This window comes from Dermochelys coriacea, chromosome 6 (assembly GCF_009764565.3).
Source record: "Dermochelys coriacea isolate rDerCor1 chromosome 6, rDerCor1.pri.v4, whole genome shotgun sequence".
Classification (NCBI taxonomy): domain Eukaryota; kingdom Metazoa; phylum Chordata; order Testudines; family Dermochelyidae; genus Dermochelys; species Dermochelys coriacea.
This window is the reverse complement of record NC_050073.1, coordinates 15,076,441-15,094,911: the sequence shown is the minus strand read 5'-3', so window position 1 is coordinate 15,094,911 and position 18,471 is coordinate 15,076,441. Positions and strand designations below refer to the sequence as shown.

The 18,471-nt window shown below is 42.6% G+C and overlaps 1 protein-coding gene across 16 annotated transcripts in view; it reads left to right on the top strand.

The window, feature by feature from the left end:
- Positions 1-18,471, top strand: part of PPP6R3 (protein phosphatase 6 regulatory subunit 3) — a 144,703-nt gene that overhangs the window by 44,356 nt on the left and 81,876 nt on the right. For 12 of the 16 annotated variants that reach the window (XM_038406954.2, XM_043517929.1, XM_038406956.2 and 9 more), the window contains 3 exons: positions 1,400-1,632; positions 3,330-3,516; positions 6,637-6,774. In XM_038406954.2, coding sequence (XP_038262882.1) covers positions 1,406-1,632; positions 3,330-3,516; positions 6,637-6,774 — 552 coding nt within the window. In that variant the 5' untranslated portion in view covers positions 1,400-1,405. Of the gene's footprint in view, positions 1-5; positions 1,633-3,329; positions 3,517-6,636; positions 6,775-18,471 lie in introns of all 16 variants that reach the window. The other 4 variants (XM_043517926.1, XM_043517924.1, XM_043517921.1 and 1 more) reach the window with 1 other exon arrangement.

Below are 18,471 nucleotides of genomic sequence, written 5' to 3'. Positions count from 1 at the left end.
CACAGAGATTTTATTTGTAAGTAAATTGACTGCATTCTAGGTATTGTGGATGAGATGTTTAATTTAAATGAATTTTTGTAGGCTGTGTTAGGCGCATGTCTAACAGATGCATAATGTACAGTTTGGGTTTGTTGCCTGTGCACTCTAAAACTGATTTTGAATACCAAAAGGTACAGCTCAAAGGCACTTCTGCTAAAGTATACATGTCTCTGTATATCCCCATATCCCTTAAAAAAGCTAATTCTGTTGCCACTAATGTACTGCAGTGTGAAGATTTGGTGCAAAGGCCTCTAATTGTAGAGGTACCTGTTAAAAAATTTTAACATTTCATACTGTTCTCTATAGACTGAATGTTGTTTAAAACCATGCTATTAAAGACTCAAGTTGGCAGGAAAAAACCCTTTCTTTTAATTACTGGTTATAGCTTTAAAATCCCCTTGAGTCCACTTCCTTCATCGTATGTGAATGAAAAAGATTTCCTTTAAGACCAGATGATATCTTATGGAAATAACTCTGTAGTAGTTTTAAATGCTACAGTCATAACTTGTTGGGGATGGAGTGCTTATGGTGGTTTACTAAGGATATATGCATAAAAGCAGGAGTGTTTTATCCGATAAACCTGAAGTTGTAATTCCTTCTTTGATTATCACAATTGCCTTAACAGCATTTGTGTGCAAGATCACTTAGGACAAGAATATGAGCCAAGGGCAATATCTGTGCAACAAGCCTGAGTTCTGGCTGGAGCTCCTTTGAAAAATTCTGACAGTGTCAACAAGAATTCCTTCTGTAGCCTTCTAGGGAGCGTGTGTGTGTGCAAGAGTATTAGCTCTGCCAGTCTTAGGCAGTATTGGGGGAAGCTCCTGGCATCTTCCTCTGTCCAAAAAAGAGCCCTGTCAGCTGCTCAGCAGGCAGGCTGTCTGAATCTGACCCTTACTGAAGATAGTGATTTGAAGTGGAGCATAAGCCACTGGACCAATGAACAAAACCCCTGTTTTTATACAAATATACCTAATGGAGTACAAGAGAAATCAAAAAATTAGGAACAGAGTTAACTTTTTTTCTTTCACACAGCATTAACATGTCATGTCTTTGTAGAATGTTCAAATTCTGGATCTAGCTAATTTTTTTGAAGAGTTAAAACATTGGCTTATCATTCAGCATTCGTGAATTACAGTAAAATTCCCCAGAGTCCATGCATAATCTTTCAGCATCTGATAATGTGTGTCTTGTTCAAGCTTTAGTGGTGTCTGTATTATGCATTCAGGTTCCTTTTGGGTTTAGAGGCTATGAAATGGATATAATGGAGTTCATGGCTTTTTGTTGGGGAGAACTACAAGTTAACAACTGTTAAAATAAATTAGAAAATTAACACTCTACGTATGCTTTTCTCCTTGTCCAGACCAGCATGTTTTGGAAATTTGATCTCCATTCGTCATCCCACATAGACACACTTCTAGAAAGAGAAGATGTAACGCTGAAGGAATTGATGGACGAGGAGGATGTTTTGCAGGAATGCAAAGCTCAGAATCGCAAACTTATAGAGTTTCTGTTGAAATCAGAATGTCTGGAAGATTTAGTTTCATTTATTATAGAAGAACCACCTCAAGACATGGATGAAAAGATCAGATACAAGTAGGAAAACACTACTTATCTGTGAGACTGGGGAGGCGTAGAGAGAGGAGAAATCAGTATTTAATTCCTGTAGGCCAGTCTGTAATTGCACTGGTATGCACTTAAAAGTTCTGTCTTCTGCTTTCTAGTAAGTCTTGGATTTTCTGAGTGTTTTTGTGCTACTTAACATCATGACTCCTGTTAATGCTTATACATTTAGTGTGGTTAAGGCCCCTGAAAACTCCCCCTAAATTGATTTGGTGCCCAAATGTTGAAAGGGTGCATTGAAGGGGGATTATCTCAGGTGATTGTCTAGAAAGCCTCACTCTTTGTTGTATCATTAGAAATAGAGTGATACTAATAGGGTTTTGATAGGGTGATGTATTCCCCACAAACACTTTTACCCATGTCATTAATGGCTAGTGAAGATCGTTGGGGATGAATGGTAGAGAGTCTATTACCGCTGTAAGGGAATGTGCTTAATCTCTAATTATGAACCTTTAGTGTGGAGATATTGTGATCAAACTGCAGATGTGGCCAAGAACCGTTTTTCATGAGTTTTGCAAAAAAGGGGTTCAGACTTTTCATATACCTTGCAACAGTTATACAAGCACTTCTCTCGTCTAGCTTGGGCTAGTTCAGTGCACTCTACAGGGAGCTGCACCTGATGATCACTTGAAAACTAAGTGCATAATGTGGCTGCCATCTTAATAAGCAGTATTTCAGGCAAAGAGTATCTTACGTCAGGCCTCCATAGTTTGTTGTGGCTTCTAGTTAAGTTTTCGGTAGAGAGTAACTGAGATGCTGCCCCGCAGCCCTTAATGTAATATATCCATACAGTTAAAATAAGTCCATATGCTAACGATTGGTTGGTTTTAAATTTTGGTTTTAAAGCACTTAGAGGCATTTTTAAAAGAAATAAACTTAAGTGAATAAATGCACAGGACTGTGGGTCTGCATACCTTTGCTACTAAAATACTGGAAAATTCTTTTTTGCTATATAGCTACCCAATGTAAAGTGTATAAAGCCTTATGTTTTGCATGTACATATTGTGTATGTTGTAGTAGTTTAGATTAAACTGTCCTAGTGCATGTGTTTCTAACTTGGCATGAAGAAATACTAATCAACTTTGTAGGTTTTGTGAGAGATGCTGCTGCCTGAATTAGGGAGACTTTTAACAAACATATTAAAAATGTTAAAAATAGTATTGATCCAGAAATGATCATGCTGACTTTGTGGTCTTCATATGAACTCTAGGAATAAAACAGAGTATCAGGACTATCTGTTTTTCGCTTGCTGACACTTGAATTGCGCCCTCTTTTTTTTTTTTTTTTTTCCCCCAGACAAAATGGGAAATGATTTCTGAAGTGGGGAGGTTAGGGCTCAGACAGACAGGAGGGCTAACCAGTAGATATTAAACTAAAAGCTCACCATATACTATTTGTATTGCTTCTGACACTCAACTTGTGTGATATCTGTAGTGCTGCAGTATAGTGGGAGATTGGAGATGCCTGATCTCTGAATAAAAGCATAAAACCTTTTTACAGACCAGTACATTTATATTTAGACTAACTTACCCAACTCTGTGCAAATCAGCAGCCTTACGGTTTTCCATATCTGTGCAACAAGCCCACCAAATTGCTTTGTTTTGATTCCATATTTTACTGTGTAATATTTGTTTTATAAGCATGAGTGATGGAAGGTGTCCCTTTTCTAGGTATCCGAACATATCTTGTGAGCTTCTTACGTCGGATGTCTCACAGATCAATGATAGACTGGGAGAAGAAGAGTCCTTACTTATGAAACTGTACAGCTTCCTATTAAATGAATCCCCTCTCAACCCTTTATTGGCCAGTTTCTTCAGCAAGGTGCTAAGTATTCTTATCAGTAGAAAACCGGAACAGGTAAATATTTATAAGCTCTTCCGTTTGTAGCATGTGCATCAATAGCTGTAATTATTGAGCTGCGCTCCTCTGTAGGGCTACCATTTTAAAAGGTTGTCGCTGAATCAAGCAACTAGATTCACTTTTTCCATGACAATAAAAGGTTTTCTAGTAGAGATGAACACTTTAAGAATATTAACAAAATCTGGGTAACTCTCACTGACTTGTCCTCACTTTGTTTATCAGAACAGCTGTCTGGTCAGAAATGTGTTACTAAGGGGAAGTATTTTCTTCTGCCCACTCCTGAAGTGACTGCTTGCTGTCATCATCCTTTAGTTAAAGAAGTTTAATAGATTTTTTTTTTTTTTTTTTTTAAGGCCAGAAGGGACTATCATGATCATCTAGTCTTCTTTTGAGGAAACCCTTCTCCTTTCTAAAATTTTTATATAGTGCAACCTTTACAAAATATCTGAAAATAACATCTTCAATTTGTCTCAATTAAGTAAGATTTCTCTTTTGTATATACAAATCTGTTCTCTCCAATATAAGTAATGCCATTAGCACTGCTAGAAATCACGCATTCTGTGTCTTGTTACTAGTCTCTTGTGCTTACTAATCTGATGATAGCAGCAGAGTATCACTAGTAGTCTGTTTAGGCCTATTCACAGGCCACAGATAGAGCCTACTTAAATTTTAGCATGGTTCTGATAACTATAGCTAACTGCGGAGTATACAAAGCATTTTGCATTGTACAGTGGTGTGTGAAGAGCCATGGCCTGTCCATGCTTACCTCACTAGTTATTGTTGTACAAGTAGATTCTGGATAGCTTTTCTATATTGCCTTAGCTGCTACTTCCAGAAACAGAATAGGTTTTGTGGTGATGGTTTTTTTTCCTCATAGTGCAATGCACTTCTTATCTTCCTCCCAGAAAGAGACCTGGAAAGTGGACTGACTGGATAACCATATTACTTGTGCAAAATTGGGGGTGGCTCCAATTAAACAGTAAATCCTGTTAGATGGAGCCTAACTGGCTGTAGCTTGGCTCTCATTACAGTAGAGTGTTGGATCAGGGTACAGCAAGATTGTCCCTGATGTAGATAGTAGTTCTTTTTTAGTAGTATGGACAGTACTTTGAAGCTAAACCTGTAGATGGTCCATGACTCCAGCATGGTTCATGCTAAATGATGTGGCCTACTATAATGGAACCCTATCGTGTTTTTAAAAAAAAAAAAAAAAAAAATCCCTGCAAGGTTCTACTTGTAGAGTAGATGTTTTTTCCCTTCTCTCTGGGCAAAATTTGGGGGTGTAATTCACCACCAGTATAGCTCGACTGGTGGAAGCTGTAATGTATAGACAGGGCTCTGAGCTCAGTCTGCACTACAGCTTCCTTTGTTGCTATTACCAGTGGAGTTGGAGTAGTGATGAATTATGCAATTCAATTTTTGCCTGCATAGACACAGCCACAGTGTAGCTTTCTGACCTGTTTTTTTTCAGCATGGATGTTTGTGGTTCCAATAGTACGTTAAACTCAGGAGTGGTGGCGGAGAAAGAAGATAATTGCTGCAGGAAATGTGAGGGCTGCAATACCATCTTACAGCTCACTATTGCTATCCCCATTTGTTTAGCTTATCATTGCTTTGCAGAGGTAAGATGGGCAGACAGCTCTTACTGGGGCTTCCCTTCTTACTCATCTCCTTCTCCCCTCCATTTAAAAAAAAAAAAAAAAAAAAAAAAGCTCTTTGCATGAAGAAATCTGTGCACAAGCAAGAACTTGGTCTAAAATGGAGCAGACCACAGAACTGTAACTGGTCCCAGTGGCTGGGATCCTCTGACTCCTTAAATACAGCTACCATGTATGCTTATCAAGAATAAGTGTCCTTTCTCTTGTGATGCCAGGACACTATCCTGTTCCATTGGGGTTCTATCCTCCTTCCCCTTGTAGTTCAGTACTGTCTGCTCCCTCAACACATACCACGGCTATCTAGGAAAATTTGCTCTTTCCTGAAACTCTTCAAGAACGGTTTTGGGTAAAATGATCTGACTATTGTTGGCCTTATGGGTGAAGGAGTATCTTCCTTCTAAAAATAAAAAAAGCCTATTGATAAATCTCGGTGTGTTTCCACAGCTGGTCTAAAAAATTTGTTTTAGCTAGTGGAACCATATTTTGTGAAGCAATTTTCAAGAGCTTAAGTTTTGGGGAAGGGCAAATTTTGGGACTTAGCTGAAATAAGTGCCAGAGAAATTGAATGACTTCTTTGATACTGATCTAATGCATTAGATTTCAGTGGCTAGATAGCATGCATAGTGGTATCAGGTTACCTGTTAACAGGTGTGAATTAGTGTCTGTTACAGTGTACTCTCACAATGTAGTTCTGTCCATGCTGCTTCCCTTAATGTTTAAATGCTTTGTTTCAAGCAATGCTTGCTTTAATTTTATGAATTGCTTTAGAAACCATCCTCAGCGTAAATGATTCCTTCCCATAATCTTCTAACAGCCATGATAACTTAATTTGTGTGTTTCCACTGAGTGTGCCAAGTGAGAGTTTACAGTATTCTTCTTCAGATTTCTCTGGGAAGAATCTAAAGAAATCTACTTGTATTTTACTCAGCACCTCCAAAAAAATCTCTTTGGCCCACATTTCTATTTGTCATACACAACTTAGATTGTGTAGATAAACCAAAGAAAAATAAGAGATGTTTTCACACTTTGCAGTTCTAATGAAAAGTTTTTAAATAATCCCCATGCAGTGTTTAAAATCCAAATACTGCAGCACTAAGAATCTGAAAGTGGAATAGGTTTGGTTTCCATTGTCCAAGCTAAATGAAATGCAACAAGTAAATAGACTAAATTAAAAAAAAAGAGAGAGAAATAAGGTGTTAACACAACTAAAGATCTGCTTGAAGTGCTTTAAACTGTCCTTTTTCAGTTTAAAAGGACAGTGTTATAAAGTCTGCCTAACTTTGGATTGCTCACTCTAGATGGCTGAACATTTTGTTCAGAAATCTCTTCTCCTGCCTTCACCACTCTCATAACTTGTGAAACAGAACATATTTGAAATACTAATCTACATGAGGAAATAAAGAAAAAGTACTTGCAGCAAAATGTAAACTTGTTGTGGTTTTTTTATTATTTCTTCTAGATTGTGGATTTCTTAAAGAAAAAACATGATTTTGTAGACCTCATTATAAAGCACATAGGGACCTCTGCTATTATGGACTTGTTGCTCAGGCTGCTGACTTGTATAGAACCTCCACAGCCCAGGCAAGAAGTATTAAATGTAAGTAAAACTATGACTTGTTATAGTAGTTGACATGGGTGAACACTGTCTCTTATAAGAAAAGGAGTACCGGTGGCACCTTAGAGACTAACAAATTTATTAGAGCATAAGCTTTCGTGAGCTACAGCTCACTTCATCGGATGCATTTGGTGGAAAAAACAGAGGGGAGATTTACAGAGAGACAGAGACGAAACAAAGGGTTTATCATACACACTGTAAGGAGAGTGATCACTTAAGATAAGCCATCACCGGTACTCCTTTTCTTTTTGCGAATACAGACTAACACGGCTGCTACTCTGAAAACTGTCTGTTATGCTAGTCTAGTTCAACTTCAGGTGCTTTAAACGTATATGGTGGCACTGGTATAAACTCCTGTGTTTTAAATAGAAATTGCAAAAGTGACTAATCTCTCACAAGACATCTCTTCTCTCAGTTTGTTTTTAACATCAGTTTAATTCAGATCCTTTGTTTTTTACTGCCTTCTAAGAGTTTGTTGAAACAGTTTTTGAACATTTTTAATTGTTTTTTAAACCAATTAGGCCTTGGCTACATTTTAAATTCTGCTGCTTTAACTATGCCAATATAGTTAAAGCAGCAAAAACTCTTTTGTAGATGCAGTTCTACTAGTATAGCTAGTGTAGATGAAGTTAAGTTAGTATAGCTTATTTCACTTTTTTAAACTGAAATAAGATGTCAGTATAATTACATCTACATTAGGGGAGTTCTGCTGCCATAAAATATTTTAATAAAAAATAAATAACCACTATCAATGTAGTTATGCTGGTAAAACAGTGTCAGACCAGGTCATGGTTAAACTGCTGCAAGCCCCGGGTGTGGTCACATTTATGTCAATTTAAAACTATTACTGGTTTAGCTTGTTAGTTTTAAACTGGTATGAGTTTGCACCAATTTCATTGTCAGTCTTCCCTAACTAAAAACCCTTTCCTCTGTTAATTGGTCAGGTTCTACTTTTTTGTCTCTTGGTGGCCATGCTAAGCAAGGCCCTACACTTGATGGCATTTCTCTGATTGGTCAGGTCTGCACTACAAATGTATGCCAGCATAGTAGTTATCTTGATCAGGAGGGTGATGAGGTGTGGTTTTTGTGACCTGGTATATCTACACTAGCAGCATTTTGCCACTATTGTATACCAGTACCAGCAAAGCACTTCTGAGACCTGGCCTCTGTTTTGGGTGTAACACAATAACAAGGGGAACTTGTTTGGGAGAATGGAGGGATTTTGGGAGCCCCTCATGTACAAAGCATTGTTCCTACAGAAGCAATAAAATGTACAACCCTTTAGTAATGTTACTTGGCCAGCTCTGAGAAACTACCTATGCTTTTTTCCTGAAAGTTATTCATGTAAAGGTGGCTTTTTTTGAAAGCCTCATGTGGTGGTGGTGGTGATTTCTTTATGACCTAATTGTTTCTTTGCATCTTTAAAGTTCAGCATTGGGCCTTATTTTAAAATATAGTTCTGATCTCCATTGTAACTGGAACTATAGCTTTTTGTATTAGGAAGCCTAATGTTTCAAACATGTGCATGAGTTAGGATTGCACAACTATGAGATGTGGTGTGACCTGTTTTAAGGCCTCAATTAAATACATGGTATCTAGATGTAGTTCCATAATCTGTAAAACTCTAGGAATTCAGGAATACCATGTTTGTTTTTTGTTTTTTTTGTTTTTTTAATATTATGCTGAGTAGTTCACAGCTGTTCATTTTAGAGTCTTGTTTTGAATTGCTGTGTATTTGTGACAGGTTGCCACAAGTGTGGTTTTTTTAGAAGCAAACAAAACATGTGTGATACTAGTGCTTGAAAGAGGTAGTAATAGCATGACCTGAATTAGGTACTGTATAGGCAAGATACTCTACTATAAGTTTCTGGGTATTGTTGTACTCCTACAACTAAGTTGTGTGCTTTTTTTAAAGTGACTGTGAATTGATTGTACAGTAACTCCTCGCTTAAAGTTGTAGCGATGTTCTTGAAAAATGTGACTTTAAGTGAAACGATGTTAAGCGAATCCAATATCCCCATAAGAATTAATGTAAATGGGGGGTAGGTTCCAGGGGAATTTTTTTCACCAGACAAGAGACATTAATACATATACAGTATGTTTTTTTTAAACAATTTATTACTGTATTAGGTGATGATTGTGAAACTTGGTTGAGGTGGTGGAGTAAGAGGGTGGATCGTCTGGCTGATCCTTTTGCTGTTCTTGCTGAACTTTTCCAACTCAAAAAAGCACATCTAGAGATTGTTTTGCTTTCCTTTTTTTTTTTTTTTATTTCCTTGGTAAATTTCTTTATAGCCATTCATTACATGACCAACTCCCCTAACTACTTTGGAGCTGCGTTCCCTGTTAGGATCATTGTCACTAAGGATTTGCAAGCCAGCAGCTTCAGTCATTTGGAAAGCTTCAGAAGGACGTTTGGCAGTCAAATTTCGATGGGTTGATTCTTTACTTCTTGGCCTTCTTCTTCCATTGCTCTCATCACCTCTAGTTGCATCAGATCTTCATTGGTTAGCTCTTCTCCGTGTGATGGCAGAAGTTGTGTAACGTCTGCTTCTTCCACCTCATCAAAACCCACTTTCTTGGCGAAGCCGAGGATGTCTTCATAGTGGGGACAACATCCTTAAATTATTTTAAGTCATTGACACGTTCAGGCCACAGATTTCCCAACACACCATTCATGCATGCCTGAGTAATGTCAGCCCAGGACTCACTGATGTTGTCGATGCACTTGCGAATGTTGTTGTCACGCCAAAATTCCCGAATCGTAGGCTTGCCTTCCCCATAGGTGTGTCTGATGAGCTGGTCAAAAGTAAGGCATAGGGAATACCCCTTAAAAGCAGCGATGGCTCCTTGGCCCCTCGGTTGGATGAATGATGTGGTGTTAGATGGCAGAAAGACAACTTTGACGTTTTCACACAGGTTGTCCAGGTTAATTGGATGAGCCGGTGCATTATCAATAAGTAGTCTTGAAATCAAGATTTTCCTTGGCACAGTATTCCTTCTATGCAGGGATGGCATAGAGAATCAGCCATTCTGAAAAAATAGCTAGTTATCCATGCCACCTTAATAGATCTTCAAATGACCAGTAGGTGTTCCTTTGAAAATCCCTTGAGAGCTCGTGGTTCAGATTGGTACACTGTCATCTTCATGTCTCCAGCAGTATTACCACCTAAAAGCAAGGTTGGCAGGTCTTTAACTGCTTTAAATCCGGGCACTGTCTTCTCTTGGGAAATGTAAGTCCGTTCAGGCATCCTCTTCTAGTAGAGGCCTATTTCATCAACATTGAAGACTTGCTTAGGTGAATAGCTGCCTTCCTCAATTATTTTCTTGAGATAGGGAATTTTTTAGCTGCTGCAGTATCTGCATTAGCCGCCTCACCGGACATCTTGATGTTATGGAGGTGGAAGCACCTCTTGAACTGATCAAACCATCCCCGACTTGCGGTGAACGTCTCTGGCTGTGATCCTTCACTTTGGTCTCTCTCCAAATTGTCATACAAATTTTTTGCCTTTTGCCTTGCCTAGCAAATTTAGAGGTAAGTTCTACTGATTTTGATCCTCTATCCACACTTGGAGACACTGTTTTCCATCAAACTACTGGATCAACTTATTTTAGTAACACTAAGTGGTGTTGCACACTGAGCACTAGCCCTGATCTTGTCAGCAGTTCTCACAGTGGTCGGAGTAAGACCAGAGTGATGCCAATGTCTAGGGCACACTCGCCTGCATCAAAAAGCCTTAAAACGTCTGTTTTAGTATCCAGACTAATGGCTTTCCTGATTTTCTTACTGCTAGTGGTACTGCTACTGTTAGACATTCCACTATTATTTGCTGGGGGGGCTTGACTCACAATGCTGCATGATACTGTACAATCACAACAAGCTAGAAATGTTCAGGGAATATTGTACTTGTACAGACACAATGGAAACAACCAATAGGTGTTTACTATAGTCTAGTATAATATCTGTTGCTATAGTAGTTTCCGCCCTGATCTGCATGAAGAGTGATGCATAGCCCTCCACCATTACAGTTAAAACAGACTTGCACAGGGCCACTGGAACAATGTCCTATCTCAGCTCCTTGAGCCCTTTCTGTTTCTTGCTCACACATGTTAGCAGCAGCTCCCCTTTTCCCAAGTCTTCCTGTAGTCACTAATCAGAGGATTGTCTGGGGTCCTGCTCACGAGCTCCCTGAGCTTCTCCTAAAGCAGCCGTGTTGATATCAGGTGGGATATTTCCGAGCGAATGCCTTGCTGCTAAATGATGAACTAGCACTCAGCTGAGCCCTCCAGGGTAAACACGTTGTTGTTAATGTAGCCTCATACTCTACAAGACAGCACTGAGGGAGGAGACACAAGGCAGAGGCTGCAAACTCTTCCCTGGGGAAATTCAATGTGATGATGAACCCATGCTATCCCTCTGGAGCACACACAGTAGTGCAAGTATTGTGGTACCCTCCAGTATGCAGTACTGGCAAGAGATTTTTAGCAGGTACAGGGTACTGGAAAGACTTGGGGCTAGCCCCCACCTTCGGATAGATGAAACTGCGCTCTGCTCCTTAAAGGAGCTGAACGTGGCTAGGGAGGGCATTCATTCTTTATATGGCTTTAACGGCACAATACATATGCCAGCAAAGAAAGGCTTTGTTTGTTTAGCGCATATATTGTGCTGTTAAGTTAGTCAGGATCCTTGAGGGAGGAGGGGTAGGGGGAGACGGAAGTTGTTTAAATAGTGTTTTTGATTCTGTTTCTCCCCATTGGTCTGAATTATCCATGACATTCATACTGCATCACATCAAGTCCAAAACATTAGAGGAATGTTTCTGCTTTCACTGATCAGAGGATGTTTGAACTCTCATGTCAGCCCAATTCTGCAGCCTGATGGGAATCAGGTGTTGTCCTCAGTGTACATAGAATTCTTCTTTGGAGCCAAACTAGTCTAGCATGCATTTTGTTAAGTGGAGCTGGAGCAGCAAAACAAAGAAAACGTGCCTCATTTCCCAGCTTTGTGGGTGAGAGAACTATAAGCGAAGATTATAATTCCGAACACTGATGGCCTTAAACGAGCTGCCTCAGGAATCTTCCAAGAACTTTTCTGAAAATATGTTCCTTATCTTAGCAACAGAGCTAAGACTTATCATACATCTGCCCACCTTTATTTGACTGAAGCTCCTTCTGATCTGACAGCTCCAGCATTGTCAGTTTCATCCAGAACAATTTACTAACTTGGAACCTAATCATGTAAATGCTTAATCATTTGATCAGTCCCATTGAAGACAATGGGAGTATTTGCATGACTATGGACCACTTTTGTGGTAAGAGTTTCAGGAGTTTGCTCTATTCCTGTAAAGGAAGTTGAATCTCCTATTGAATGCAATGTTTGGGCACAGTACCATAATGCAGTTTGGGATACAGTTCTACTTAAAATGTCTTTTAATAAGTCATTCATATGCTGAAATGGCTTCTCGCCTAACTCCCATATTCCATATAAACAGACTGAAATGCTACATATTTGGAGGGAACGTGAGTAGTTAAACATGTTGATGTTTGTATATATAAACACCCATTTCACCACTGTACTGGAAAATTCTATAGAAAATTAACAGCCCCAATTGTTTTCTGTGTTAATCAGTGTGTACCTGAAAAAATTACATGCTTTCTAAAAGAAAAGAATCGGTCCATGCTTAGTGGGGAAAAAAAATTCCTTCCAGCTGGTGTTCAGAAGGGTGCCACAAGACACGTTCATTACCTCATGAGCAGAGGGTGGAGAGGATACCCTCCCACATTATGACCAGCAAAAATAATAAAATCTCAGAGGTAGAGATTCACAGATTTGGAAACCTAAAAACCTGTGCTATGCTTTAAACCACTTCAGTATATACCAGGTTTATGAACATTAAAAAGTTAACTGCAAAGGAACACTGAAGCCCATTAACCTGAATGTGTGCCAGTATGCCCTCACTAACTAAAGGCTCAGTCACACCTGAACAAATAAAAATGAACCTTGCTCTTTTTTACGCTAAACAGAGTCATGTCACTGGCTCCATCTCTGTTCTCGCATAACAGATGACAAAACTCCAGTGTGGCATGATGCTGGCACATAGGATTTCAGGTATGTGGTGTGATTTTCCCCCCCCCCCCTTCAGAATCTCTTTTGGGAATAGTCATGTACGTGAAATAGCTGGTACTTATGATTATCTCTCCCTCCCCCCGCCACTCAAATGAGTGCAGTACCGGCAAGAAATTATTTCTACTTGCACCACTCCCTCCTCTGGACGGCGCATGCTCAGTGCACATGCGCTGACTTTTCAAAGTGCCAGTGGGAGGAGGGATGCTCAAGTCCCAGCTTTGCCCCAGGCCCGCCTCTCTCCCCTGAGCACATCCTCGCTCCTCCCCTCCAGCCTCCTGAATGCCACGAAACAGCAGATTGCTGCAGGCAGAGGAAAAGGGGAGTCTCCATGCCTTCTGCCCACAGAAATCAGCTGTTTTGCAGTGTTCAGGTGGCTCTGTAGCGGATAGGGGGAGGAGCAAGGACGTAGCGTGCAGCCTCCCCCCTCCTTTCCCCTGTCTCCTGCCCACACCAATTAGCTGTTTCGCAGGCCTTCAGGAGGCTCTGGGTGGGAGGGGAGAGGCTGCGCGTCACATCCTTGCTCCTCCCTGCCCCCCCAAGCCTCCTGAATGCTTGTGAAACAGCTGGTTGCTGTGGGAGGGGGGAGTTGCTCATCTGCAGGGCCACCAAGGGTTGGGAGGCACAGGGGTGGAGGGGAGCTCATGTGGGGGCTGCTGGCCCACCCTGGCTTCAAGTCCCCACAGCCAAACATTATTATAAGGAAACATTGCACGACTTAAATGAGTATGTTCTCTAATAGATCAGGGACGCAACAATGAAACAATATTAACCGGGACGATGTTAAATGAGGAGTTACTGTATCCATTTTTGTTCTGTCCCTAAGTGAATTTAAGTCCAAGATTTAATCTGCTGCCAGTAACCTTTTTAACTTGCTGTATGGTCTTGTGTCTTCATGGAGAAAATATCTTTAGTATCTAGAAAATTGTTGCCATTATAAAAGAGCTGCTTCTTCGAGTGATTGCTCATGTCAATTCCAAGTAGGGGTGTGCAAGACATGTGCACGATCGTTGGAAGGTTTTTCCCCTAGCAGTACCCGTTGGGTCCTTCATGGTTGTGTATATAGGTCCCTGCCCTCTCTTCAGTTCCTTCTTACCGCCAGTGACAGTCGTTAGAACAGCTCTCTTGCAATTGCAAGTACTTCCCTAGTGGTCATCTTTCTTGTCTATCTGTAAATAATTATGTAGCTTAAGTTGTAGTTTAGTATAAGTTAGTTTTACATTTGGGCTTTTTCCCTTCCATGAGACCGGGGTATGCCTCCATCTCAGGGCTTCAAGTCGTGCGGGTCATGCCTTAAGCCCATGGCCAAAGGGGACCCACATGATTCCTGTCTCAAGTGCCTGGTTGAAAGTTACCAGTCCAACAGGTTCAAAATCTGCAGGGCCTTTACCTCCAGAACTAAAAAGGAGTGGGACTCTAGACTGAAAGTCCTCCTCATGGAGTCAGCCCTTTGCCCCGAGGTGGTATTAGACCAGGCACTGAGAACTTCAGTGCAGAGTGCCCCAGCCTCTGTGCGGTAGGTTTCAGTGCTGAGGAAGGATTTGTCTAAGGAGTCCCGGCACCACCATTTCCCCATACTGAAAACCAGCTCCAGTGTACGACACTACTCGCAGTCAGAGATGCCGCACAAGAAGAAAAAGGCTGATAGGACACTTGACCTTGGTCCTACCTATGCACCATTGACTCCTGCCTCACAGGGAAGTCCGTCAGTTTGGTCCTGGTGGACTCCGCAGTGCAGGAGGAACTGGAGGAGGATCTGGATCTTTCCTCCACGCCGGACATGTTCTAGGCGGCAAGGGACCAGATTGCACAGTCCCCTATCCCATCAACCCGTGTATAGCACCAACAGCTGTACTGACACTTTTCTGCCACGGGGCAAGTCCACTATATGGCACCATTCCCCCGCACTGTCTGGGTCCGCTCTGCCATGGTTGGGCTTGGATTTCGATTTGGAGGCGGACTCCTACATGTCTCGCTGGAGCTGGTACCACTCCCAGCGCTGCCCCAGGCAGGATGAGAGGCAACCAGTGCCCATAATGTCCTGGCCCCCTCAGTGGCAGGGGCCTACTTAGTGGCCTTTTTGGACACCATGAACCTATCACCAGGCCCAAGTGCTAGAGTATGGGGCCATGTTGGTGGCATCAGAGGTCCATGCGCCTCGTTGGCTTCCTTGGTTACCCAAGAACCCCCTTGTGGTTGGGACGCTCAGGCTGATGAACCGGTAACACAGGGCACTGGCATGAGCGCCGGCACCGTAGCCACCAGGGTACCACAGCAGCAACCTGCACAACGCAAGGGACCGACATCCAGGCAGACCCCGTGCCATGGAAGGGGTCGTCGTCATCCTCCCCTGATGAGGCGGTGGTGGGGACATCCACCACGTGGCCTGTTATGGACATTAGGGCCCATTAGAACCTCCTTAGGAGGGCTGCTCAAAACTTCAATGTGCAGGCAGAGGAGGTCGCAGAGGACACTGACCCAGTGGTGGATATTTTGGCTCCTGAAGGACCATCGAGGGTAGTTTTGGCTCATTAAAACTATCCAAAACACTAACAAGGTATTGTGGCACAATCCTGCCTCTATCCTATCAACAGCCAAGGGGGTAGAGCGGGGATACTTGGTGCCATCCAAAGGGTACAAGCACCTCTTTACCCACCCCCAGCCTGGGACCCTGGTGTTGGGGGCAGCCAACCATAAGGAGCGGCAGGCCCACTGGGGCCCACGCCTAAATGCAAGGAAGCCAAAAGCTGGATCTCTTTGGTCGAAAAGTATACTCCCGGGGGGCTCCAGCTTTGAATAGCTAACCAACATGCGGTCCTAAGACGCTATGCTTACAATTCCTTTGGCAAAGTTCCAGGAATTGTACCTGGAGGACTCGCAATCTGAATTCGCAGCAATCCTGGAGGAGGGCAAGGTGGTGGCCAGGACCTCTCTCCAGGCTACCCTGGACCCCGTTGACTCGGCTACCTGCACTATATGGCCACGGCAATGACTGAGGTGCAGCTCTTGGCTCCAGGTTTCTGGGCTCCCGCAAGAGATCCAAAATACAATCCAGGACCTGCCCTTCGACTGCTCGGGCTTGTTTGCAGAGCGGATGGACTCAAGGCTGCATAGCCTTAAGGACTCGTGGGTGACCCTTAAATGCCTGAGGTTTCACACACTGGCCCCTCAAAGAAAGCCATTTAAACCCCCAGACTGTTCTGCGATTCTACTCTGGCCCTCCTTAGATGGGATTTTAGTAGAAAGCAGGGCAGGAGTAACAGGAGGCACCCATTGCAATCCTTCTCGGGCCAGGGCCAGAGCTTGGCTAAACAGCAGTGGGACTGTCATGAATCTAAAGGGAAGGGTAACCACCTTTTTATCAAGATTCCTTCCCCATTCTGAACTCTAGGGTACAGAAGTAGGGACCTGCATGAAAGACCCCCTAAGCTTATAAAAAACTTCCTCAAAGTACAAACTTTGCCTTGTCCTTGAACCCTATGCTGCCATCACCAAGCGTGTTAAACAAAGAACAGGGAAAGAGCCCACTTGGAGATGTCTTCCCCCCAAGCCCTACACCCCCTTTCCTGGGGAAGGCTTGATAAAAAATCCTCACCAATTTGTACAGGTGAACACAGACCCAAACCCTTGGAACTTAAGAACAATGAAAAAGCAATCAGGATCTTAAAAGAATTTTAATTAAAGAAAAAGTAAAAGAATCAACTCTGTAAAATCAGGTTGGTAACTACCTTCTAGGGTAATCAGATTCAAAACGTAGAGAATTCCTCTAGGCAAAACCTTAAGTTACAAAAAGACACAAAAACAGGAATATACATTCCATTCAGCACAGCTATTTTACCAGCCATTAAACAAAAGGAAATCTAACGCATTTCTAGCTAGATTACTTAACAGAAGTTCTTAAGAGCATTCCTGACCTGGTCCTGGCAAAAGTATCACACAGACACAGACCCTTTGTCTTCCCCTCCCCCTCCCAGCTTTGAAAGTATCTTGTCTCCTCATTGGTCATTTTGGTCAGGTGCCAGCAAGGTTTCCGTACCTTCTTAACCCTTTACAGGTGAAAGGGTTTTGTCTCTGGCCAGGAGGGATTTTATAGTTCTATCAACATGGAAGGTTTTCCTCCTTTCCCCCCCCTGCTGCTGGTGATGGCTTATCTTAAGTGATCACTCTCCTTACAGTGTGTATGATAAACCCATTGTTTCATGTTCTCTGTGTGTGTATATCAATCTCCCCTCTGCTTTTTCCACCAAATGCATCCGATGAAGTGAGCTATAGCTCACGAAAGCTTATGCTCTAATAAATTTGTTAGTCTCTAAGGTGCCACAAGTACTCCTTTTCTTTATACAGAAAGGTGGTTACCCTTCCCTTTATATTTATGACAGGGGCACAAAGCCAAACTTTTGAAGGTACTCCCGAGGATGGAGCACCAGCTCAATCTCTGGATCTTTTCCCTCTCTTTGTGAACAGTCTATCCCATTTCTACCGTGACTGGTCTCAAATCACCTCAAATGGTTGGATCCTGAGCACAATGGAATTGGGATACTCTCTACACTTCTGTTCGCTCCCACTCACCTTCCTTGTACCTCTTCAGGGACCCTTCTCACAAGCAACTCCTTATGCAGGAGGTGCAATTGCTCCTTCTACTCAGGATGGTAGAGGAGGTTCCTCTGGAGTTCAGGGGCAGGGGGTTCTACTCCTGTTTTATAATCCCCAAGGCCAAGGGTGGGCTCGGGTCTATTCTAGATGTGCGAAATCTCAACAGATTAATGAAGAAATTGAAGTTCCGCATGGTGTCCCTGGCTTCCATCATTTCCCTCCCTGGATCTGGAGCCACCCTCGACTTGAAAGATGCATACTTCCACATCTCCATAATCCCATCCCACAGACGTTTTCTGCGATTTGTGGTCAGAGGCCTGCACTATCGGCGACCCCTGGCATGCATGGCGGTTGTGGCGGCATTTTTTTTCCAGGCACCGGGTGCAAGTCTTCTCGTATCTGGACGACTGGCTCATCAAGGGCAGATCTCAAGCCCAGGTGAAGGAACACTTGAATCTGATGCAGGCAGTGTTCCTCAGACTTGGTCTCAGCCTCAACATCGCAAAACTGACCCTGATCCCCATTCGGCCCCAATTAATTATGTTCTCTGGCTTGGATTCCACCCAAGCCAGGGTGTCTCTGCCCGAATCTCGATTTCTGATCCTAAGTGCTATCATCAAAGGTCTCCATCGGTTCCCAAGCACTACAGCCAGGAATTGCCTTAGATTGCTGGGTCATATGGTGGCTTGCACCGACATAGTGCAGCGAACAAAGCAGCGGCTCCACCTTCTCCAGTCATGGCTGGCTTAGGTGTACAGGCTGAGTTGGCACCCTCTTGACAGGCTGTTCACGCTCCCTCTTTGGGTCCTCCAGTCCCTCTGGTGGCTACAGCTGCAGGTAGTCTTTGCAGGAGTACCTTTCTCCAAGCCACAGCCATTGCTGTCACTAGTCACAGATGTGTCGGTGGTGGGGTGGGGGGCACGCCTGGGCAATGTCAGCACTCAAGGTCTATGGTGCCAGGC